The 26,232-nt window shown below is 48.1% G+C and overlaps 1 protein-coding gene across 8 annotated transcripts in view; it reads right to left on the bottom strand.

Moving 5' to 3' along the window:
• CACNA1E (calcium voltage-gated channel subunit alpha1 E) overlaps nucleotides 1–26,232 on the bottom strand; it is a 213,624-nt gene that overhangs the window by 178,788 nt on the left and 8,604 nt on the right. For all 8 annotated transcript variants that reach the window (XM_038412805.2, XM_038412802.2, XM_043491387.1 and 5 more), the window contains exons 2-3: nucleotides 12,493–12,598; nucleotides 11,766–11,905 (exon numbers count right to left, since the gene is read on the bottom strand). In XM_038412805.2, coding sequence (XP_038268733.2) covers nucleotides 11,766–11,905; nucleotides 12,493–12,598 — 246 coding nt within the window. The remainder of the gene's footprint in view (nucleotides 1–11,765; nucleotides 11,906–12,492; nucleotides 12,599–26,232) is intronic.

The raw sequence follows: 26,232 nt of genomic DNA, 5'->3' as shown, positions 1-26,232 counted from the left end.
TCCTCTCTCCTCCCACACACCATCCCCTCTGCTAGGCTGGGAAAATGGCACGGCCCTTGCACGAGGTGAGAGTGTCGCACACATCCTGTCACCATAGCATATGGCACATGAATCATTCACAAAGCCTGGGAATTAATTATTCATCCAATCCAAAGACTAAACACTTTCCTAATTGTCCTGGAAGGACAGAAAAGGGGGGGATAGGGAGAGGGAGATCGGGAAGGCATCATGTAGGTAACCAGCAGCATTCATGATTCACTGATTTAATAAAAGAGAGAAGGGGGGGCTCTTGTCTGGGTTGACCAGAGAATTAGCTTGTATTCAGATTATGGTTGCCCCTTTGTTTGCCTTATAGGACAACCTCATGCATTGGCAAACAGCCACATTTATGTGGCCACATAATGCCACATAAAGACTTCCTCATGACAGTCATGTTGTGATGTTGCTGCTAAGGGTCTCGCTATTAGACAGGGACTCCCTGATGTTATGGTGTATTCCCTCTCTTACGGGCATTTCTATCCATGCCTTCCCACTTTCCAGTCAAGAAACACCCACGGTAACTTAGACCCACATTGTAACCTGCCTTCAAGAATGGATATTCATCGAGGAATGTCCGTGAGGTTCACAGTACCCATTTCTGAGAAAGGAAAGCAGCACTGAAAGGCCCTCCCCACTTTTTGCAGGCAGCAGGTCAGTTAAAAATGTAGGGGCTTGCACCTTGCATGTCAGGGGCTCCCATTCAGAGTAGGTTGTGTTTCGACAGGCCTTTAAAAGAGGACACAAGGAATAAAGCAGTGCAGGCACAGATCCATTGCACATCCTCAGGGACGCCCTCACCTAAGAAGGGAATGGAATTGAAATCATGATCCATTTAGCTGTTGGCAGGTGTGACTGGACCCATTGCTAGCTAGGAAGGTCTGGGATCATTCTCAGTTCTCGTGGAAGAGAGATCCACAACCGTGAGACACCTGCCACAACAGCACTGGTTTGGTGGATCTCTGAGCCATCATCCCCAGTGCATGCAGCTGTTGTTACGGCAGCACAGACCTGGGAATACCAGCAAACACACTGGGGGGGGGGGGAGAGATCCCAAAATCACTGCCTGTGCCAAAGGGAGGTAGGCAACTCTCCGAGCTGGGAAAGGAGGGAATCTACTCTAGAGCAATTCATACAAATGAGATACTGTCTCTCCCAAAGAGAGAAAAGGTTTTTAAAGCCTTTCAAGCCAAATTGGTAATAAAGAGAAAATGCAGCTAAAGGGACACAATTACTGTGCTGTTTGTGCTCACAGCTCTCACTGGATACAAAACCAGGGAGATACCAGCAGCTGGGTGAAGATACAGAGGTGCTTTCACATGGGATAACACACACACAGCATGCAAGGCTGCACATGCACACACACACCCAGAAACAGGTACATCAGCTCCCACCTTTCACAGGAGGGGAAAGAGTCCCTGCTCCTCCTCCGCCACCCCCTTCTCCTCTGGGCAGCTCCTGACAGTGCATCAAACTTTACTGGGTTCATTGCTCAGCAGCAGCACAGATGGCTAGATACAAGGCTCTCTGATGGCTCCCTTATTGTGAGTGAGGAACAGGGTACTCAGGAGACGGGGGAAGGAAACAAGGAGCGGTGCCTTCAATACAGTGCCTGCATTAAGGGCTTGATCCAAAGCCCATGGGAGTCAGTGGAAACACTTGGTTTCAATAGGTTTTGGATCAGGTCCGGAGAGAATGTACCTTATGCCATGCTTGGGTGTTCAGTTAAATACCTGCAGGTAGCATTTGTCAGCCTGAGACACATGGGAAGAGCACACAAAGCAAGCCCCCTTAAGTGGGAAACATCTGAGAGACAGCGTTGTCTAATGGATTGTCCAGGACTTGGAGCCAGGAACTCTGGGGTTCTAATCCCAGCTCTGCCAACCACATGCTATGTTGACTTTGACAAGACAGCTTCTCTGTCTGTATAGTGGAGAGTATGATACTGGCCTCCCAGGAGTTTTGGGGATTAGTTAATACGTGTGAACTGCTAACGTCATGGGATACGAGGTGCTAGATAGAGGAGGAGTAGAGCGCAGCTGCACAGGAAGCAAGGAGCTCCATTTAGGAGAAACAGATGATATTCTTCCCCAGAGCAAAAGGACAGAGATTTCCTTGCTGAGCGGGGTCAGAGCACTGACTGGAGCAGGAGCTATAGGTGAACAGACAGCTGGGTAACAATGTTCTCTTTCACCTGTTGAGATGGAGATGTTTGCTCTTGGGAAATAACTCGCTAGCAATTCTCTGTATGTGTGTTTATGTGGGTGAGAGCGAGAGAACACATATACCCGTGCACAAAATAGACCCATGGGAGGGAATGACCTCCCAGTCTCGGCACAGCCACCGCCGTGGCACCATCTCCTCTTGTCCATGGGCTTGGAGGACACACACCATCCTCCCTCAAGCCTGAAGGGGAATCAGCCCCGGAAGGCAAACTCTCTTGTGCAGAGCTGCTTCATACCTCATGCGGGTGCCAGGAGCAGCCTCCTGGTCAGGATTCCTTTGGAACCGCGCAGCTGTAGGCTTGTGGGAAAGGGAGCAGCAGGCAGAGATACAGGCCAGCCCTCCACGCACAGGATACTGCTTCTCAGGAAGACCCTCAGAGATGCCAGCACATCTCAAAGGATCTGCAAAGTGCGGGGGCTGAGCTGCCTGCTACTCTGCTAGTATGGAGGGGGACAAGGGAAAAGTCCTTCCCCTAAGCCTGCCCCTTCAATAAACAAAAATATGGAGGAAATTCTGGGACAGGAACCTAAGAGCTTTCTTCCCCGCCTTGTGCCAACCCTTCTAGGGGATTCCCAGAAGGAGAGCAGGGTTGGGGCCCATGACCATCACGTAGGAAACGTGTCACCAGCAATGGGAAACAAATGCTCCAGAGCTGCCCCCTCTGCCTCTCAGTCTTTTCTAGAGGTTTACAACAACTGTAGAAACACAGCTGCTTAACACCTGTCCCCTGCACCTCAGCCCAGCCTGGCACAGCATGGGCTGTAACTGCAAAGAGGATTTCCCAGTGAACAGCACAGCCGGGATATGGTGCACCAGCAAACGCTGCTTACCCCACACTGGGGGGACTCTCACCCAGAATTCCCCTCGGCACTCCGCAATGGAAGGTCTATACCTCGGAGGCTACTCATCTTTCACTCCAGTGCAGGCTGGTTCTGTCGGGCCAGTTGTGAGGTGGTTAGTGGCAAGGCGTGTGTGTAGAAAGCGCAGGAGTGGCAGGCTCTGCATGGCACTACCCCTTGGCACAGTGAAATGCCAGTGTTTGTTCGTTCATTCATTCATTCATTCATTCGCCCTGGCCACGTTCCACCACATGAAGTACCTTAATGAAAACCACAAAGCCCCCAGGGCTTCCAAGAGGCATTCAGGTACAGCAGTCATTATTAAACTCTTGTTAAAAGGCCTGAAGCTAGTACTTATTTTATTGACCCCAATTTATTTATCCTGGTTTTACACAGTCGATAATTCATCTGCTGCTTCCTGCATCATCACCACTCACACAGAACTAAGGCTGTGGGAACAGAGGACCAATGAAATCTAGCTGGTTTACATCAATCCTCACTCCCTCTAAGCCCTTCCCCAAGCAAGTCTATTCTCTGCATTCAACAGGTGTAAATGTCAAAGAATTGGATCTGGCAGGTTATCAGTGAGGCTTGATGGATCAGCAGGACCACTCTACAGAAGCCCGGCCAATAGTGTCTGCAATTAATAAAAGCTGGGTCTCCCTACAAGTTTGCAAAGACTGTCTTTTTGAATATTAAAAAAGTTCTCCCAACTCTGTCTCTCTCTCTCCTGTGACTTGTCATTGTATTATTACTGTAATTGCTATGGGAAATCCTATACCAATTCTATAATACTAAAGAATCACAGTGTGCAGCACACGCCCATCGAACTGTTTGCAAGGAGTTAACCCCTTTTTTTCTCCTTCCCTGCTTTCTAAAATTATTTCATATGAATTTAATTCAGGTGAAAGGTCCCTGACTGACAGCTCTAGGGACAAAAGTCCTCCCTAAGTCTATGGAGCAGGTACTGCATGGTTGGACATTGGCAGTTCAAGCTTCTCCCAGTGTCTTGTCAGGTGGATAGCCACCATCAGGGGGCAGAAGGGAGTTGATTCTCCAGACCCATTCAGTCCTTGGTGTCTCTGCTGAGACTAGCAGTAAAGATGGTAATTGGTGTCAGTAGTGGTGTCCCTGTTTACATAAATGATGAGTGCTAAGATCCTACATATGCTCAATAGGCAGTTTTCTAATGTTGATAATTATGCTAATTTCCAGCCAATATTTGTCCATATTTGATCATGGACATACTACTCAACAAGAGCTGTCAATTCAAATTTCAAAGGCTGGCCAATTTTTAGTTGTGTGTGGGGAAAAATGAAAATATATATATACCAAAAGGGAAAAACACATTTTCCACACAAACACTCATACCTCCAAATGAAGAACAGAATTTGGCTCTCATTTAAAAAACCCCATCCTTTCAGATGAAAAGCAAGCATGGAAAAAAAGCATTTTTTCAGAAAATTATGATTATATGGAAATACAGGTTAGAAACAGAAAAAGATATATACTTAACTGTACTGTTAGCTGTGTCACTGTCAGATCAGCTGCCAGCTCATGCCAAGACCCCAAGCCTCACTGAACACTTACAAATGGAAAGCTGGAAACCACTGTGTGTTAGCATTATCAAAATAGATTATTAGATGTTACGTTGGATAAGAATGTGTTTATCATGTTTGGACTTTATAAAATGTTTGTAGGATGCTGCATGTATTGATCTCACTTATAACCGCTATAGCCCTTGGTGTAAAGTTTTAGTTTGCATTGTAAACCTCTGTAATTGTGTAACTCAGCAAACAGGAAAAGAAGCATTAATTAAAGGGCTAATCCTGCATACAAGGTGGCCTTTTGAAGGCAAATGAGGTATTGTGTAGCATCAAAGAGAGAGGCCCTGTTGATTGTATTCCTAACTCCCTCCAGGAAGAGACCTATGCATGAACTCATCCCATCAGTTTGGATTCTGGAGTGAAGGGGATACAAATTTCTGACAAGAAGAAACTGAATCTCCTTCATGCTGTCTGGTCCCTGCAGGGCAAAGATTCCTAAACATAAGCAAAGAGATCACCATACTGCTTAGCATGGGTTAGCCCTGAAAGACATTTTGAATTGACAGATTACTAAAATTCTGTCACTTTTTGAATCACAGACTGACACTCGTTTGCATATATATGCTCCCTTGCTTTAACCTGTAAATAACTCTCATTTCTTTTTCCTAGTTAAAACATCTTTAGTTATTTATTACAGGATTAGCTACAAGTGTTGTCTCTGGTGTGAGATCAAAGGTATAAATTGACCTCTGGAAAATGACTTGTCTCTTGAGACTGGGAACAACCTAAATACTTTGTGATCTTCAGTGTAAATGACCATTTATCACATACACAAGATGGGTCAAGTAATAGCTTTTATTGGACCAACTTCTGCTGTTGAGAGAGATAAGCTTTTGAGATAGCAGAGCTCTTCTTCAGTTCATTTATCAGATAGTCTAACTCGCCTGGGTGGCAAGATGGAGTGTCTAAAGGGACTGTCTGTGACTGCATTACAAGACTATTGTAGTTCTTTGGGAGTTCACATTTGTTACTAGGTTTGTGAAATCTAATTATGGAGATGCCACCAGTTGAGGTGTCTGCCTTGCTTTTTAAGAGCCTGCCCTGAGGTTAGAGAGGCAAGATTTGAGGAGGTGATATCTTTTATTGGATCAACTTCTGTTGGTGAGAGGTATAGGTGCTGACTCCATGGGTGCTCTGGGGCCAGAGGACCCAGGGGAAAAAATGGTGGGTGCTCAGTACCCATTGGCAGCCCCCCTATCAGCACCTCCTCCTCCTCCTAGTTTCCTGCCTCCCGGCAGGCCCTACCAATCAGCACCTTCCCCTCCCTTGCCATGTCTCCCACCCGCAATCAGTTGTTTTGCAGCATGCAGGGGGCTGGGGGCAGGAGCGAGAATGCAGTGTGCTCGGGGGAGGGGGAGGAATGAGATGGAAAGAGGCGGGGCAGGGAGAAGCAGGGGTGGGAGGAGGTGAAGCGGGGTGGGGCAGGGGTGGGGCAATGAGGGAAGGGGTGAAATGGGGGCAGGGCCTGGGGCAGAGCCAGGGGTTGAATACCCCCTGGCACAATGAAAAGTCATCATCCATGATGAGAGGGATAAGCTTTCGAGCCACACAGAGCTCTTCTTCATGCTCTAAAGTTGGCACTCTTGGTCATGAGCCACTCCAGATAGCGTGACGCTAGCTACCCAGTAGAAGCTAGAACGTTAGTCAATTCTGATTATAGGTTTCCGTTGGGATGGATATCCAGATTTATTGATCTAAGAAATGAATATTGATTGAGGCAAAGTCAATGTCAACACAATAACAGGACAGATTCTCAGCTTGTTCATGGAAACATGAATCCAATATATGTATTGTTCCATACCATCCAAATGTTTCCATCATAAAGATCTGAACAGCCCTACATTAGGGCCACAGATTTCAAAAGCGTAACAGCTTTTCCTATTAGACACTTTGTAAAGGGGGGAAATGAGCTACAGGTCTGTGAAAAAGGACACTGTCTTAACTCCTGATGAGCCAGTCAAGAACCAGATATCTGTGTGTGCTGATTGGCTCGTCAAAAAATGATCACTATCTAGTCAAGATGCAGTCAATTATGTACGCATTCTGATTGGTTAACATTGATCCAGACTCCTGAACTGTTTAGCTCCTCAGAGATCAACAGGATGGGCTTCTTTCTAAACTCCAGAGCAGTTCCCAAGGACCACATCTTCCACTTCAATGACAGTGTCCTCCCTCCCGCAGGAATTTTTTTGGTATCCGGGGGCTTCACCTGATAAATCTTGAATAGCTTGTATACCCCATTACCCTCCTGAACAGAGACTTATAAGCTCAAACACTCAAATACTTGTTGAAAGCAAATTTCAATCTGCATATTTGATTGCAAAATCCTGCATTTGAACTCAGCTGATTAGTTATGTAAGTCACCTAGGCCGGGGGCAGAAACAATATTACCTGACTTATGTAACTAACCAACCCAGCATGAACTTCACAGCACAAATATTCACCACAAGCTATTCATGAATGATTGACAGCCCAAGAATTATTTGCTGAAGAAATCCTCTAATAATTTAGAACAGCAAATACACTTGGCAATTTCATGATCAATCGACAAATCCATTACACAGAACAACAAAACATGTTCCGCATCTTACCCACATCTTCCAACCCAGTGCCCAGAGCAGCAGGGGTTCACAAAATCCCATCAGGTAACACGGTGTGAAAGCAAACACTACACCAATGGTAGTGTCCTGAATATGCTACAGCAGTCAAACCTCAGCCTACCTCATCTCCTAGTTACACAAGCTTTTACTACTCAGATGTGACAGAATGGATCTTAGTCCGAACACAGAACCGGGTCTTGGATGGGTGGGAGAGATGAGCTCAAGTATTGCAGTGGCCTCCTTAGAAGATCCTTTATACATCAATCAAATATTTTTATAACAGGTAGTGATCCATAGAAGAATGGGGCTGGGAGAGGCGCATCGCTGGCAGGGTAAAAGCCACGCAACAGCTGACAAGAGCAAGGTCTCATGTGAGGCAGGCAGGGGAAGGTGCTGCCCTCAGAACCACCCCCAGAAAAGGGAGCCCTTTCTCAATAAACCCCGAGGACACTTGCTGTTGAGGCCTATGCGCTTGGTAACTGGGTCCCTGACATTTGTCAGCATGTCGGGTTGTATGGAGCTAACAGCCCTTCCTGGACGATTGATTCCCTGGCACCAGGCCCAGAGCACGGAGAAGCTCGGAAAGAAACTGCGAAGGTGTTCAGAGGTGAGGAACCATTGAGTTCTGACTCAGGCGCCTGTCAGTCATGGTCAGCAGGGAGAGAGGGGAAAGGTGACTGGTAACTTTCCCCGTTTCCCTGTGTCCCCACACTGAGAGGAGGCCTATGACAGAAACCCCCTCTGCCTCTCCGCTGAAGGGACCTGGTCTGGTGAGGGCTGTCTCCACAGCTCCCACCCATGCAGCCCCCCCTCCCACATCCCAGGGCACACCCGGCTTTTTGACAGACAGATTCAAGCCAGAGCCTCCTGCTTATTTCTCTCCATCTGGAAGGCTGCCTGCCCCATCCGAAGTCCACTTGGGAGCTTCCCTTCCATGTTTGTGTCAGTGTAAATAGGGGGTGACGTTGTCTTCCATTTTCTCCAGGAGACTGGGGGAATATCCCTGCAACCTCCCCCATACCCTCCCAGAGACATGAACCAGCCCAGTCGCAGGGGCTCATCTGGAAGCCTGCTTCTCAGGGGCTATAAATCAGGAAACCTCCATCCTGGAAAGAAGAGAGGGGCTTGCCCACTCCACCCCAGGGAGGGCAGGGGGTGAGGGGAATGGTACTTCTCTGGGACATCTGCCACCCTGAGGCATCCAGAGACTCGGCACAGCTGGCTATCTCCTTGCTGCTCTGAGTCTGCCACAGTGCAAGTCTACAATTTATGTATGCGCCAGTCCCCGGCGCAGCAAGTCACAGCCAAGACCGTCACTGGGGAAAGAGAAGGGGGATGCAAAATGAGGCTGGAAAGACACTGATCTGTCTCAACAGAGGCCGCTGCTCCCCTCCCTACAATCATTCACCTGGCCCAGGAGCCAGCTTGGAAAGCTCCCAAGAGGATACCGAGATAAGATCAACTTCACTGACCCTGCTGCCTCTGCAAGCCAAGCACTGCTGGGTTGTGGGGAAGAGAAACCAGTAGTTGACCTGGCTGCAATGAGGAGCAGCACAGACAGCCCTCACCAGCCTGACAAGGAGGGATAGTCAGAGGGTGCCTGGGAGAAGCGATGGCTTAGAGCAGTGGGAGAGGGTTTTCTCATTGTGTTCAACATTGCTAAGGAGTAAGCGAGGAGGAATACCCCACATACACACACCCAGATGCTCCTCCTAAATCACAGCCCTTCGGAGCGTGAGTATTTGTTGTACGTACAGCCCAGAAGTGAGCTAGCTGCTTAAGGCAGCCCTGGAGAATGGGAGAATGGAGAATGCCTGCCAATGGGATTTAATTGGTTCATAGCAACCTTTCAGGGCTGTAATAGCTTCCTTAGCATGGGTATGAGTGAGAGCAGACTCAGAGCAAGCTCCAGAGGGAAATGGCCTGAATGGGCCAGTGGGTGAGCACCGGGCGACAGCACAAGAAGGGGATGGACAGCAGAGCCTGAGGGGCTGCTCTCCAACTGGCAAATGGCCAAGGCATTAAGAAAGGGACACCAAAGACAAGCCCATGAGATCATCGCCAGCTGCAATTCCACACACACCCAATCCCCAGGGCACAGGACCACCCCTCATGCCGGTGCATTGTAGGGCCATTGTGAGTCGCATCCCATCCAGTGTGACCCAGCACATTTTACAGTTTGAACCTATGGCACACCAGAAAAGATGTTGCAAATCCACCAGGAAATAGTCTATCTCCTGCTTGTTACTCTCTGAAGAGTGAAGCACGTCCTCTGACAAACAGAAAACCATCAGCAGAAAGCAGAGATGTATGTGCTTCCCATCAAATCCCTCAGATCCTGTGATCACTACTGGCACTGGGCAGGCAGAATCCATGTGAAGGAGCATGTCCCTTGCTCCTTCACCCCAATTCTTCTACCAAACAGACATTTCTAAATTGCAGACCATCTGTCAAACATGCCAGAAACCAATCAGAATCGCCCATCACTGTACTTCTGGCAAGACCCCCTTCGTCTCCCTCCCATCAAAGCAGGGAACCAACAGTGCCCCAAGTAATGCATCCTGCTGGGTGGACACTAAACAGTGAGTGATTGATACTGCCCTATAACGGCGTACTCCTGGAGACACACACATTCATGTACTCGCTGGACCTGCCTCATTGGCTTTAGCAGCCAGACAAGTGACGGAGCTCACTGCAATCAAACAGGTACTCCTGCATGGACTGTCCCAACATGGAGTCTCTCTAAATGCAACGTGGAATACCAGCCCATCAGCGTTCATTTCCAGGAGATGTGGACGGGCAGTTGCAGCCATGAGCTATACCTAGGCAGCAGATATTTGAACAAGGTAGCCAATGCCAGCCTTAGCCTTGTTTTATCCCATCTCCACAGCCTGCCCACGTGGTGGGGAATTGCCACCTTCAACAACACTCCAGCCCTTCCTCTTTGGACCTTATACCCAAGCATAAACCTCCCCAGCAGGCATGACAACATAACTGAGCTCTGGGATTCAGGTCTCCTGGATTCTACCCCTAGCTTGGTCTCTGATTAGGCAATAAACCTTGGGCAACTCACTTCACCTTAGTCATTCAGTTACCTGTTCTGCAACATGGGGGGATGTAATAAAACAGGGGATATGCCAGGCTTTATTAATTGAGCACTTTATTAATTATTATTAATAATGTGCATTGAGATCCACAGATGACAGGATCCACCTGCTTCTATATATTAAATTGGCTTCTTTGCATGGACTCACAATATTTCAATTAGCACAACACGTACAAAGAAATAGAGCTGCAGTCTGGATGGGTTTTTTCCCCACTTTGAATCCTCAGTCTCCATGGACACCAGTTTCCACACACTCCACTTTTCCAAAGGTCCCTGTCCAAGAGGGATTGCACTTGGGAAGCTAAGGAGTCCTGCTCATTTGATTTGTCTTTGCAAATTATCATCATTCTAGCAAGTTTACCAAAAGAAAATGATGTTTGTTTGCTTTCATATTATATATAAGGAGACCGTTAACATCTCCCGATATCAGATCCAGAGGTGAAACCTGAGACTGCATCATGAACCCAGGGATAACCACCAGTCCAGTGACATATGGCATGCCCAACAATTCCCAGGAATCCAGAAGTGCTTGGTAGACAACCATCCATGAAGTCAGCATCCCGCCCCAGCATAATGGATTGCTGAGGGGAGCATTATGTGGAAATGGATTCCCACATGGAACTGCTTTCATTTCTGTTTTTCTTCATTTTATTTATTTATTTTTATTGAGAAAGCAGAAGCCAGCACACTAGTGACTGGGCCCCAGAAGGCAATTTTGGAGTGGTTGGTAGAAGAACCTTTTCATGCCTCAGTTCTGAAATTCTAACACAGCCCCTGCTTCCAATACCAGAGCTGACCAGTTCCTCATCAAAACTATCTGCCCTTCATTTTGAACAGAAACCCCCCACATGCTCCCACTTTCCTCTTTTGCTTTTCCACCACAGAGTCCCAGTGTCCAGGTGACACCACGGCTCTAACTGAGGAGAGCTGAAAATGACTCCATCCGGCAGGTTAGAATGAGGTCATTCTCTTGCCCGTGAGAGTAAGCATGTCACAAGTCGATCATGCCCAGCCCCTGCCAAGCTGAGGGAGCAAGGCCCAAGATTAAAGCAGACTGAAGAGCAGCTCCCAGCCTTTAATAAGGATTAGTAAGTAGCGCTAGTGAAAGTCAGGCCCCAAAGGAGCACAGCATTTGGTTAATGAGGTTGCAACACAAACATTTGTGCACTTTCCCTCCTTTGGGGATATATTTTAATCCCTGACAATGGATTCAATAGGGAAATTGTCCCAAGATCTTGACATTAGACCCCCTACTTTTACACCATTTGGGACCTGCTGTTGGATCCTACCACACAGCACCCTTCTCACCAGTCTTTTGGCCACACCACTTCATGCACCGAGGAGAACTTACCCACTGAGGACCACGATGAAGTCCATGACGTTCCAGCCGTTCCGGAGGTATGAGCCCTTGTGGAAAACAAATCCCAGAGCAACTATTTTAATCCCAGCTTCAAAGCAAAAGATCCCAATGAAGTAAGGCTCTGTCTTCTCCTGTGGGAAGGGACAAAGGAGATTGGTGAGAGAGGGAGTTGCAGAAAACCTTCGGAGGGGAATGCTGCTTATGGCTTTTTATTTAACATTGTGCTAGAGTTTGGCTGTTCCACCATTCTCACTACTTGACACTGGACCTCACTCTGCCTGCTCCACTCTCAAAACACTCTGAGGCCCCACAGAACCCTTGAATAATTAACTGCAGGCCTCAGGCCTCATCTCTGTTCCCCAGTCACCCTCCCTGCCCCACTTTCTAGCTGATAACCCTTTCTGAGACCTTCATTAATAGCAAGTATCTCTGCCCACCCCCCCCCCCCAGAGTTGGAGAAGTCTTTCAGAAGCATGAAGAGCCCAGAGGAAAGCTCCAGCCACATTCCGTCCTTCCCCAAAGACACTCTGGGATCACCACCATCAGAGAGACAGAAAGGAGATCACACCTCCAGTTTTCTGAGAAGCTGTAGGCACCAGAGGCTTAAACCTCAGCAACTTAGTTTGCCAGTGGGCTTGCTACCAGCTAACACCCACGCCTGTGAGAAAGCTGTAGCCGCTTCCAGGAGAGAAGGAAGATACAAGAGAAAGGCACTTACTAGTCGTCGGGACATGGGTGTCTTGTCATCCTCGGGGAGGTGCTGCTCCAGCGCTAGGACGATGCAGTTTGCAATGATGGTGGCCAAGATCATATATTCGAAGGGCGTGGAGGGGACAGTTAAGGAGCAGAAATGACATAACAGAGATGGAACAAGACTCTAATCCACTTTCTTCCTCACCCTTTGTCGCTACTTGTGACTGCTCAGGAAGCGATCACCATTTCTCCTCGCGCACGCATGGGTGCGCACACAGCAGCCAGATAAGCTTCAATTTTCCTGTGCTCCTATCTGGCGGGGTGAGACCTACTGATTCAGCTGTTTGGAAATGAGACAAGACAGCCAAGAGCACCAAGCCCATCAGCAGCTTCTTGCCAGGGATCCAGTGGTGCCCAGTGGTCCTCCTCCACCTGGTAACTACAATGCTGGCACTGGTGATGGAAGGAAGCCGGTGCCCACGGTGTGCAATACAATGGATTGGGCACCCACAGTAGCTTAGAACTAGGACCATGCAGGATGCTGGGGAGCCGGAATACACATACAAAGATGAATAAGTACAAAGGTTTAAAATTGCCCACAAGCCCCCTTCAGAGTCCACATGAAAAGCCATGTGATCCAGCAAGCCTACCAGGTCGGGCTGCAAAATATAAATGTAAAACTCCCCCATACCTTCACCGGGAGGGAAGGGCTTTATCTTCTCTATAAAGGTCCAACCCAGCCAACCCTCCCTCACCAAGCTCTGCTGAGAATCTGGAGAAAGCCCAGCTCTTTGAAGATCCCTCATAGCCTTACACCACTCCTTCCCCACTCAGTCCTACTTGCCATCCTCAGGCAAGCCCCCCACCTGTCATTTCCTTGGGACCTCTCTAGCCAATAAGTGCCCATGCTGGGATTAAACACAGCCCCCAACGTGGAATTTAACATCAGTCACCTGCATTTATAAAAACCTAGTTCAGCCCAGCTGGGCTTGGGAATTATAGAGCAGTCCATATTCTACTATTTTTGGCTAAGACCCAAGGCAGAGAAAAACTGGGGTTACTCGTGCATCTGACAGATTTCTTTCTGGTTTCAGGCAAGGACACAGGGCTGAGTCTACCTTTGTTAAAGTCATAAATTAAACACTCCCTACAATGGACTGAGGAAATCTGTCCTTCCTTTCTGCTTTTAACGTGTTGCTCATCGTATTGCACTGCATTGCCCCACTGGTCAGATGGATATGACTTGGGATGTTTGGAACCCATTTGGGCCGCCCCTGATAGAACATTCCCTGTTTGTATCATCGGTTCAATTCCTGTCAGCCTTGTAGCTCGGATGCTATCTGCAGTTACCTAGGGATCAATGCAGCTTCCTCTGCTCTGTCATTTCTGCATGGTACCTCTAGGAGCTCTGAGTGAGGTTTGGACTGAACAATACCCTTTTCCCCATTGCCCCTCTCCAGCCTTTGAGAAGGTTATCAGGCTTCTGGGTGCTTGCAATGGGGAAATGAGATATTGGATGGCTTGGAATTGGCTGGAGACTGAACTACAGCTCTCCAGGCCAGAGGTTCACTTGATTATATAGTGTATCGCACAGCCCAGCACTGAGCATGCTGTCAGCACTTAACAAGGAATAATAAACAAAAAATACGGCAAGGCTGAAATTATCTTAGCTGGGTCAAAGAGGTTACGTGAGGAGACTTTCCACAAGTCAGCAATTCGTAGTGGAAAGTCCCACAGAGGGCAGCATACCACCAGACCAAGGGGGTGGAATGGGGAGTCCCTCAGAGGGCACCATACCCCAGGGCCTAAGGGGTGCAATGGGGAGTCCCTCAGAGGACAACATACTCTGGACCTAAAGGTGGATTTTCAGAAGCACTCAGCATTGGCCCAAATCTGCTCCAATGGGAATTTCCCTGTTGATTTTAATGGGAGCAGAGTGAGGCTGATGGTGAGTGCTCTTGGGAATCTCATCCTGAACACAGCTTTAGAGCAGGGGCTGATCTCAGAAGATTTGGCATTAGCTGGGGTCACAAGGATCTCAAGGTCAACTCCTGCCTTCGCTCTGCAAGCACTGCCAGCCCCATTTGCCTGATTCTCCTCTTCCCCCACAAGCACTTTCGTGCTCCCAGGCAAAATCCATACAGTTACTGCCTTGACCGCCTCAAAACTCACCTCTGCTGTAATGCGTAAGGACTTTGCCCTCTGACAACAGCTAGTAGCTTTGCTGCTGACTGGCTGAGGATGGCATACACCCTGGCATATCAGTCCCCCTGGCTCCCCCAGCCCACCTGTTATGGCTTGGATTCGAGATTGTAAGCTCTTTGAGGCAGAGAATGACATTGCCTATTTGTTTGTCCTGTGCCTAGCACAATGGAGCCTGACCTGGCTGGCCTCTAGGCACTACTACAAGCTGCACATTATATAACAACAACAACACAGGTTTTTGCCAGCTCAGCTGCAGCTGTAATTCTCCCATGCTGATCTGATAACTGTTACGCAGGAGGCCCTTTGTGATGCCGAGATCAGACTGTGCAATATGCACCTAATGTGGGCTACTGAAAAGGCTGATCTGTCAGCTCCTGCCATTATGTGGCAGCTCCATTATTGCTGGAGGGTAGGCAAGGCGGAGCTTTGAGGCTGGAATGTGCTATGTAGGGACCAAGTATTAATATTATTATTGTTTTTAATATTATCTGCTGCTGTGCGCCCTTCACCACCTGGCAGCATGGGCAGGGATTGACTTTAAAAGGTTGGGGGTTGACTTTTCAGGCCATTAATGGCCTGGGTCCTAGATGCCACTTCTGACTCCCTGGGGTATGTTCCATCTGGCTCTCCAGGATCCAAGGAGATATGGCTGTTGGGCTCTGATCTCAGAGCTCCCTCCCTTCCCCCGTTTAGCCCAAACACAAGCAAAGAGTAAGGCCTTTCCAGAGCACATCAATGCACCTCTCTCTTTCCAAAAGCCTGTGGCCTGACGCACCAATTGCACTGGCACATGGGTGCTAATCACTGTATTTCAGCCTCATGAACCTGAGCATTGGGCAACTCTCCCAGGATCTGGCCTTTAGGGGCTGATCTATAAGAGCCCCAGCCCCGTGGACCCTCAAAATCAGTATCATCATCCAATATCTATAACATGATGGTCCCCTGTCAGAATAGGGGACCCAGCGTGCGGGACAAACACAGGAAATGGACACTCCCTGCTCTGAAGATGACAATCTACCATCAATGGGACTTCAGCCAGGAGTAAGGGGCTGTCTGTAGAACTCTGTAAGGCCCAGCATTTAGATCCCAACCAGTGTGGGTGCACCTTGACACCCACAAGGAGGCCCAAGATTTTCAAAAAGTGATGCTTCCAAGTACAGGTGTCCACTCGAGATGCTTTGGCAGGGCCTGAGTCTCAGAGGTGAGTGACAATTTGGGCCCTTTAAGGCATCTCAAGTTGAATATCCCGAAATGGAGGCAACCAAAATCACTGGTCTCTTTGAAAAATCTGGGTCAATGATTTCAAAGGCCCCAGGTGCATCAATCTGACTGCAGGGCCTGAGTCTGTATGTATTTTATCATGAAGCAGCTAGGGTCCTTGGCAAAGAGAGGTGATACAGCATACACATGGCAACTAATTATTAGGATTATTAGATATCCTCCCTTCAATTTAGATTGACCCCACTACAAATCACCTAGATATTAACGTTATCCTATTTGGGGGAAGGAGGAATAAATTGAGGGTTCTTCACATTTAGAAGACAGCATGAAGCCTAGCCCCCCGATCCTTTAATCTCAAGATGGCTGTGTTAAACAAGGCGGATACGTAAAGAATTCCCTCCTCCCATCTGGCCTGCTGCCCAGCCGCGCCAAAACAAAGCACACTTCAGAGCAAAAGGACGACTAAATCCTTGTCAGTGGCCACTGATCTTTAACATGTCTTTGTAATAAAAGAACAATTGTCATCAATAAACATGAGGAGACGGGCGATAGCCCCGCTACCTCGCAGCTGGGATGCAGGAGGAGGGGACCTTAGATACACCACTGTTTCGGGCTGGAGAGTCATGTTTCAAGAACAGTGAGATACTGATGGAGAACAAACACCTCTTTACCCCTGCAGGTGAGTGAATCAACTGCCATGCTCCTGCCTCCTGGGGGACATTTTCCTTCCAGAGCTCAAGAGGAGGCAGTAGATCCAGTGCACCAATTCATTGTACCTGCTGTGTTATGGGAATAAAGATCCTGGGCAGGGTGAATAGGAGTGGCTGTTTACACGGCTAGCAGGAGGTCTCCACAGGTGCCTCTTTTAAATTTGGGCTTGATCTTCCCTGTAAAAGAAACTGGGTGAATTCTAGGTCTCGTGACAGTCTGGGAGCATGGAGGGGCCGGCTGGACAGGTCTGTCAGTGCAGTGCCCTGAAATGCAGTGATGTGCCCAGGGGGACCCACTGCACCAGGCAGCAGCCTAGCAATTAGGGTTCAGCATTAGCTCAGAGAGCTAATTAGGCCCAGTTGAGTTCAGTTAGGCTTAGCACTTTTCACAGAGGGGCTGAGCTACTCCCCTGGGAAAAACACAGGTGGGGGTTGCTGACCAGAAGGCAGGATAGGGAGCCCTGGGGAAGCAGAAGTGCAGTCCCATAAATCGGTTTGTGTGTTTGTGTAGGAGCTGGCTGGCTGGAGAGCTGCACGGCAGGAAGGGAGCAGCCAGGGACTTCTGCCAAGTGTGGGCCACTTGAATTAAAGCAGAACTGAAACAATCCTGACAGGGAGGGATTGTGTGTTTAAACCAGAGCCCCTGTCAACTTCTCCTCTCCAGCTGCCCCACCTCTGGCCCTGCCATGCACTGGTGAAATAGAAGCATATGCGCAGTGCAGCCATCCCATGGCATGGCTCTGCCACAGCACTTCACCGACCCCACCGCCCCTCCTACTATGCCAGGACCCACACCCTCAGTCATGTACCTTAGTCCTGATCTGCAGTGCCCTGCACTGTCTCCTCTGCCAATCCACCTCAATGCCAACCTGCACTCCTTGGGCTGGTCCAGTTCTCTGGTTAGCATGGACTGTCACAGGGGTGGGGATGGCTCTGGTATCTAAACAAACATCCATTGGCGAGGGACTACATTGAGACCAATCTACTCATTTCCACCATTTCTCTGTCTGTGCAGGTCCTTGTAGTGCCCCATCACCATCAAATCTGAATTTCTCCCAAGTATTTAAAGTCAGAAGTAACAATCTCTCTCTGTCTGCTTTCCTCTCCCCAGCCTGTAGGAGAATAGTTTGATCAGTGTAGAGGGAGGGATGGGAGGAATGTGACTTAAAGCTAAGCAGAAGTGATGTCTGCATTTAGCTCTGAAAGTGGAGAGGCCCGTTCCCTTGGCAGATGTTCCACAAGTGAGTTCCACCGCTTAGGCCCATCTCCTGGGTAGTTCTGCCTCCTGCACTCAGAACCGCCCCCTGCTGGTCAACAGTATAATTGCTTCCCTGAAACAGCTGGTGATTTGGGGGTGGTTGTGATGAGGAAGAGGCAATCCAGGACCAGACCTTGTGGGCAGCTTTGAATAGTGGGCCAGACAGACCTTGAACTGGACTCCCATTCTATAATGAGTCCATGCAGAGAGCCGAGCCCCAGAGTGACTTCCGGTGCTAAGCAGATGGGCTGCTGTGCTTTACACCGGCTGGAGCTTTTTTAGGGCCTGTGGCTTCATTCCTAGGCACACTAAATTACCCTACTCAAGCCTGGAGATCACAAATGTGCATTTCATCATAGCCAGGTCTATGTTCCATAGCATGGGGCACAATCTTCTGGCCAGACACAGGGAAGGGGGCATTCTTTGCCACCACAGCTAGGTGGGCAACCTGTAGCACTGAGAAGTCCAAAAGGACTTGTAAGTGGCAGACCAATTTAATCTGAGGCCAGATGCCCCAGATCATGGGTTAGACTATAGAAGTGGGAGGCTCTTCAAAGCATTTCCCTCTTACTACCATCCTCGCCTCATTCTTGCCAAGGTTAAGCTTCAGCCAGCTGCTCTTCTATCCAGGTGCTGGTTTTGGATAGGCACTGGGAGAGCTAGAACATTGTGACATCTATCTTTGTGGGAGAGGTGAGATAGGGCTGGGTACTGCTGGCACGCCTATACAAAGCTAGGACTGAGCCTTGCATAACTCTGTGGCTGAGGGCTTTGGAGGTGCAGGGAGTGTTGACCCTCTGGGTTTGGTCTAAGACCTGAGCAATTTTTAGGGCATGTCCCTTCATTTCTGCAGCTTCCTGAAAGTAGGGCAAGAGTATCGCCTATTTGGTGACCAAAGACAGGCTTTCAATCCATACCGCCAGTGATCTCACCAAGACAAGCAATTGCAGAAGCTAGGACTTCTTTAGCCTGGTATGGAGAGGAGCCGGGGATTCAGATGAGGTATGGAACAGGCCAGGTCACTCAATGAAATTAATGGCCAATAATTTAAAAACAAATAAAAGAAAATATTCCTTTATGTAGCACATAGTCACCCTATGGAATTCACTGCCATGAAGTCACATCCTGTTATTGACATCCTGTTACTGATATTAACTATGGCAGCATTAATTACGCTTGTCATTAGAAAGGATAAGATTAAGGCGAATCAAATCTCCTGCTAGAGAGCATATGCTGGGCACCCCAGCAGTCAGGCAGGAAGACGTTGACCCCCTGCAGCATTGCACAGTGGTGGGCGTTGTGAGAGGGTGGGTCTCATCAGACAGGGGCACTACCCGAGGCAGGACACTCTGAACTCTGAGTGGTGTGGAAGGGTCTCCATTCTCAGATGAAAAGCGATAGATAAATCTATGGTGCCACCACCCCTCAAACTGGGGATGTTCTGTGCTCAGTCGTAACATTTACCTTGCAGGTGGGGCCAGAAGAGAATGATGGAAACTGCCATGAGGTGATGAACCAGGTATCAAAAATTTTCCCAGGGGGTTTTATATCAGCTGTGATTTCCCTTCAAGGCTCTTGTTAAGGCCACCCATTGCTTTGTTCTCCAGCCACACCAGCCAACTTCCAGCAATTACATGAGAAATAATATTTGAGCCACTGGCCTGTTTTGGGTCTTTTGTTCCCTTTTCCTGAAAACCTGTGAGCAATTAACACTGGCTAAAAGAAAACAAGTGCTTTAGCAGTGCTGTTACAGCAAGCAAGGTTGCTATCAGGCTGGAGGGGGGTTACCAGTGGAGTTCCTCAGAGATCGATTTTGGGACCAATTTATTTAATCTTTTTATTACTGATCTCAGCACAAAATGTGGGAGTGTGCTAATAAAGTTTGCGGATGATACAAAGCTGGGAGGTATTGCCAATTTAGAGAAGGACCGGGATATCATACAGGAAGATCTGGATGACCTTGTAAACTGGAGTAATAGTAATAGGATGAAATTTAATAGTGAGAAGTATAAGGTCATGCATTTAGGGATTAATAACAAGAATTTTAGTTATAAGCTGGGGACGCATCAATTAGAAGTAACGGAGGAGGAGAAGGACCTTGGAGTATTGGTTGATCACAGGATGACTATGAGCCGCCAATGTGATATGGCCGTGAATAAAGCTAATGAGATCTTGGGATGCATTAGGTGAGGTATTTCCAGTAGAGATAAGGAGGTGTTAGTACCGTTATACAAGGCACTGGTAAGACCTCACTTGCAATACTGTGTGCAGTTCTGGTCTCCCATGTTTAAGAAGGATGAATTCAAACTGGAACAGGTACAGAGAAGGGCTACTAGGATGATCCGAGGAATGGAAAACCTGTCTTATGAAAGGAGACTCAAGGAGTTTGGCTTGTTTAGCCTAACCAAAAGAAGGTGGAGGGGAGATATGATTGCTCTCTATAAATATATGAGAGGGATAAATACCGGAGAGGGAGAGGAATTATTTAAGCTCAGTTCCAATGTGGACACAAGAACTAATGGATATAAACTGGTCATCAGGAAGTTTAGACTTGAAATTAGATGAAGGTTTCTAACCATCAGAGGAGTGAAGTTTTGGAATAGCCTTCCAAGGGAAGCAGTGGGGGCAAAAGACATATCTGGCTTCAAGATTAAACTCGATAAGTTTATGGAGGAGATGGTATGATGGGATAACATGATTTTGGCAATTAATTGATTTTTAAATATTCATGGTAAATAGGCCCAATGGCCTGTGATGGGATGTTAGGTGGGGTGGGGTCTGAGTTACTACAGAGAATTCTTTCCTGGGGATCTGGCTGGTGAATCTTGCCCATATGCTCAGGGTTCAGCTGATCACCATATTTGGGGTTGGGAAGGAATTTTCCTCCAGGGCAGATTGGAAGAGGTCCTGGAGGTTTTTCGCCTTCCTCTGTAGCATGGGGCATGGGTCACTTGCTGGAGGATTCTCTGCTCCTTGAAGTCTTTAAACCATGATTTGAGGACTTCAATAGCTCAGACATAGGTGAGAGGTTTATCACAGGAGTGGGTGGGTGAGATTCTGTGGCCTGCATTGTGCAGGAGGTCAGACTAGATGATCATAATGGCCCCTTCTGATCTTAATATCTATGAAACTATGAATCTAAGACAAGTCCCTAGGCACTAGATCCACTTGCCTAGATGAGAAGTGTGGGGCTGGCTGGCAACACTGGAGTCTCTCTCCTCCCGCAGGGTCTGTTTCACCCTGACAAGTGGTGCTTGCTATTTCTCACTCCCTTCCTTTCTGAGACAGACGTTTAATGCCTCTCTCTCCTTCCTGCAATCTTTAAATTTGATTATCCCAAGATGGAAAAATCCAGACGGAAAAACCAGGTAGCTCTGATAGATGCAGGAACCAGAGGGAGACATGAATGCTGTGACTGGGGCATTACAGAGTGGGACAGAGGCAACGGCAGTGTCTGGTAGGGTAGTGCCCTCTAATCTCTGTGAACACAGATACAAGCTGAGCACGTTCCACTCAGGGCTTGTCTACACTGGCAATTTACAGCGCTGCAACTTTCTCGCTCGGGGTGTGAAAAAACACCCCCCCTGAGCGCAGCAAGTTTCAGCGCTGTAAAGCGCCAGTGTAGACAGTGCCCCAGTGCTGGGAGCCACGCTTCTCGTGGAGGTAGGTTTTTTAGAGGCTGGGAGAGCTCTCTCCCAGCGCTGCGCCGCGACCACACAAGGCACGTTAAAGCGCTGCCACGGCAGCACTTTAGCGGTGCCAGTATAGCCAAGCCCTAAGAGGGGAGAAGTGGGTTATAGCCACCTGACCCTTCACACAGAGGTGTGGTGCACAGAGACGATGGGAGCGGGTTCAAGAGCACACAGTGTTGGCCTAATTCTTCCCCAACTGAAGTCAAAGGGAGTTTCACTACTGACTTCAAAGGGAATAGAATTAGGTCAACACCCATCTCTTTTGGGAATCCCACCCTTAAGGCCCAAGCATGTGCTGCTCTTACACCAAGTGCAGGCATTCAGATGGACATTGAGCATTGCAAGCAGGGATCTGTAGCCTCCACAGGCCCCATACCTCCAGACCAAAGAGGGCAGCTTTGCTCGGCCCCATTCTGTACAAATGAGGTGAGATTCTTGGGCAAGTTACCAATGAAGCCCTCAAACGGGTCAACATTGGGTGTTCCTGCCTTTGTGTTACTCCTTCCTCCAGAACACCTAGCACTGAGCGAGTGTCCCTGATTAAGCTGGCCCAGCCAGTGTGAGGATAAGGTTCCTTCACTCAGATCGGGGAGGAGTTAGAGCCAACATTTTCAAAAGTGGCTTTTCATTTTCAAAGCCTCATGCTTTAGGTGCCCACCATGTGACACCTTGACCCTACATCTAAGCAGCGCTGAGCACCCACAGTTCCAGCTGACATCATTGGCCACTCTCAGCACCTCAGAGAATTAGGCCCATGGTCTCTCAATTTTGACCCAAGACTGAGGCAACCCAAATCAGAGAGCACTTTGGAAAACTGGGCTGTAAATGGTCTGGAGATCCCCAAATTCCTCTGCCCCATCCCAAGAGAGTTAAGAGTTGGAAACTATTAGCAAAAGGGTGAGGGGATAGTCAATAAACACTAAAATCAGTCTGCCTTTCATTCTGCCAAGGAGGTGATGATCCTTCCAGCTCAGAGTTGGGGACCCCCCAGAAGATGCCCTGACTCTCTCCCACTTCCTTCCTTGTTAGGTGTCTAGTTATACAAAACTTACAGTCACCCAAAATGCACAGTAACACTTGTCTCCCTCTGAGTCTAGTAATGAGAGCCTGTCTCTCTCCAGCTCTCTCATTTTACCTTCATCTAGCTTCTCGGATAAGATCATTAGGGAAACGATAAAAATAGGTTTTCTTATTGATTTATCCCCTTTATCCAATGCTCTCTCTCTTGAATAGTTGACTTGTTTCCTTAGCAACTCAGCTAATTCCAGCTGTGCTGCACACCTGCCGTTTGTTAATTTCCTTCCTGGGGAATTTCAAGCTGGGGAAGGAGATGAGAGGCCAGTGGCAGCAGAGTTGACTTGTTCTTGGTCACCAAGCCAGGCAGAAATTAGCCCAGGCTTCAGCAATAACCCACTCTTCTACCTCGCCCCCAGCTATCTCCTGCCCTGGGAGCACTCCACTAGGTTCTGACCTGGTCTGGTTTGAGCCATAAGTCTGTGCAATAGTGGTGATGGTGCTCGATGCTGAGCCCTCTTCCTCCATCAACTACTGTATTACATCAGAGAGATAGACGCAGAACTTTTTTTGCAGTTATCACGTGGGGATTCGCTAAGCAGAGCAACAGAAGGGAATGTGGAGCTCTTTCCCTTCTCTTAGGAAGAGCAGCCAGCTAAGGAATATGGGCTTTGGGGGAGCAGCCTCTATGCTACTGGGTGCTTCCCTCTGGTCACAAGAGAGTGTGCATCTACACCAGAACCCACCACAGGAACAGGTCTAGGATAAGAGCTAAAACCAGATTCACTCATGCAGAAAGCACGCCCAGATCCAAGCCCTGAAGGGGGATTTATGATTCTGACGGCACGCTGATGCAATATGCCCAAATGGCTGGAGAGGACATAAATCACTCCCTGGCTGAGTGCTGCAGAAAACCTTCACAGATTCACCTGCAGCGTCTGTGACTTAGTGATCTGAAAGCAGTGATCATGCCAGCTTCCCTCCCTGCTTTCCTGCCTCTCCCTGCCTTCCTGCCTACTCCCTCCCTGCCTTCAGAAATGAAATATGCTGGTAGAAGGGTGGGATTGAGAGGAATGGGGGCTGGGATACATGCAGCATCAAAGAAGCTATGCTTGCATCTGCATAGAGGCTGGACCCATTTAAAAGTCTGCCTTACAGAAACCGGCTGATAGGGGCAGGAATTCAGTTCCCATGTTTATTAAATCAGGATTTGCTACACTGCCTCACCAATGATTTCCCCAGCCCTGCACTCAAGGAATCAATTTCTCCTAGGCTTCTTCTCAGTCTCCATCTTCATTTGATTCTGACTTCCCCCATCAATAGACCCTAATCCAAACTCTGGAGGAAGCACTCCCCTCTGAGATGAGAGGGAATTCAGCCTCTATATTCATTCATTCATTCATTCATGCATCTCTTTGCTCCCAATCCCTTCTTTCTTCTGCTTGTCCACCACCAATCTCCTCTCTCTCCCTCCGCATGACATGACCCCTGTGAAGGAGCCTTCTCCTCCACAGCCCCTGTCACTTGAACAGCCTTCTTCTCTCTGAGTCCCCAGTGCTCCATCTAATTCTAAATCACAGCTGAAAGCAATTCTTCTCTTCTCTGCCCCTTCCTGTTAGATGCTGCAAGGTATTCTGGGATACATTTTGCATGAAAGATCCTATTCCCAAAATAAAGTTGTGGTACTGTCCCAAATTCAGCCCAGAGCTTCTCCAGACCCCCACTTCACTAACGCTGCTGAGGCAAGGAAAGGGGACACAAGAAAGTGAAGAACCTTTCTTCAGTAGGTAGGGAAGTTTGTTTCTGTCTTTAGTTCAATGCTCTGAACACTGGAATTTCGATAATGGTCTCATGAACGTACTCAGTCTTGTGACACTCATGCCTCTGTCCAGTTCAAATCTGGTTTAATGCTCGAAAGAAGACTGAATTACTTCTCTAAACCTATCACCCACACACACCAATTGCCATTGGGTACACAGCACTGAAAGTACTCTATGCATATACCTTATATGGCATATATTTATATAATGTGTGTGTGTGGGTATGTGCATTTGATTCGTATCTACATATGGGGAGGAGCTGCAGGGCTGTAATGTGGGTCTGCTGGTCCCTAAGCGACTGCCACATTCACACCGCCACCTGACAGCTCTGGCAGCACCGCAATTGATGGGCTGTGAGCCATGTGGGCCCAAACTCCACAGGATGTGGCACCCACAAGGGGCTTGATTGGCAGTGCTCCAGGAGTCCCTGGTTGGTCCAGGCACATTATTAAGCTGGGTGGGAACACTAAGAAGGTATCTGGGCAACTAGGCGGATCCTAACCTGGCTGCTGTGACAGACCCTGCTCCTTTGCCTTGCTTTGGTTCCTGGCTTCCGACTCCCGCTCTGACCTTTAGTTCCAGCCTACCCACTAGGCATGACTGCCCAAGCCCTGACCATGATACAGATACAAATAATGGGCCAGGCCTACATGCCTGATATGGTCCATTTGTCTCCAGTAGCATGCAATAACTGTGAAGGTGCCTAAATTGAGCAGCTAGGGAGCCCCAGTTGTAGGGAGCCTGTCAGAGCATGGCCAAAAGAAGAGGTATGGCTGATGCGTGCTGCGCTCCAGCAATCCTCAGTTGGAGCTGTGCCCTTGACAGGGCTTTTACTACCAATGCAAGCTAGAAAAGCGCAGAGGCTGCTCTAAATTGCAGAAAGCGCCAAAGAAGCTGACAGCAGCCCCCAGCTATTGGGGGAGAACAGATGTGGTGTACAATCACCCTAGCCCCTCCTCCTGATCTCTTCACACCGATGTCTTGCAGCGAAGAGACCTCCATCATACTGGAGGATTGGGGCTATTGAACCTAATTCTCCTTCTTTCACATCAGTGCCATTTAGTTGACTTTAATGAAGTTATTCCTGATTTAGGTCAGTCTTTGTTACAGGGGGATCAGACTTAATATCTGGAAGCATTAAAAGAAGGTGGTATACGATTCTAAAAGTTCACGCTCTAAATCTATATGAAGGGCCAAATTCAGATCTGTGTAAATGGGCACAACTCTACTGCCTGCCCCCACCTACATAAGGTTTGAATTTGGCCATTGTAATTTATACATATATACACATATTAATAAGTTGTATGCTTGTGGTTTTTACCTGTCATATATGCAATCATATATGTATACAAATCTTTTTTCTCCACCCAGCCTTGCCTTAACTGGAAACCAAATCTCTCTCTCTGTCTCTCTCTCTCTCTCTCAAACAAAGAAGAATCACATGTGATTTTGCTGCCTTAACATCAGTTTTTTAACTTTGGTTGCCATAGCAATGGGATGCAACTTGGTGTCACCATGACAACAGCTGCCTCTGTTTAAATTCACCATCTGACAGGCAGCCTTTCTCTCTCTCTCTCTCTCTCCGGCTGTCAAAAAGATGGACCTGCCATTACACCTACTCCCAAAGCAGGTTTGAAATCTAATGAATGAAAGGCAAAGAAAGCAGCACTGAAAGAACAACAGAAAGATGTCAGAAGGCTCAGAATGTTTCTCCCAGATAGCATGGCCATGCTACCATCCTGAGGCATAAACCAATGGATGAAGTTACTCCCATTAGGAAATCCCCAGTACTAGCCAGTTTTGTTTTAAACAAGTCCATGCAAAATTTTTACTGCTCTTCTAAAG

Source organism: Dermochelys coriacea, chromosome 8, assembly GCF_009764565.3.
Source record: "Dermochelys coriacea isolate rDerCor1 chromosome 8, rDerCor1.pri.v4, whole genome shotgun sequence".
In the NCBI taxonomy this organism is placed as follows: Eukaryota; Metazoa; Chordata; order Testudines; family Dermochelyidae; genus Dermochelys; species Dermochelys coriacea.
Note: the sequence above shows the minus strand (reverse complement) of the source record. Positions and strands in the feature narration are given on the sequence as shown.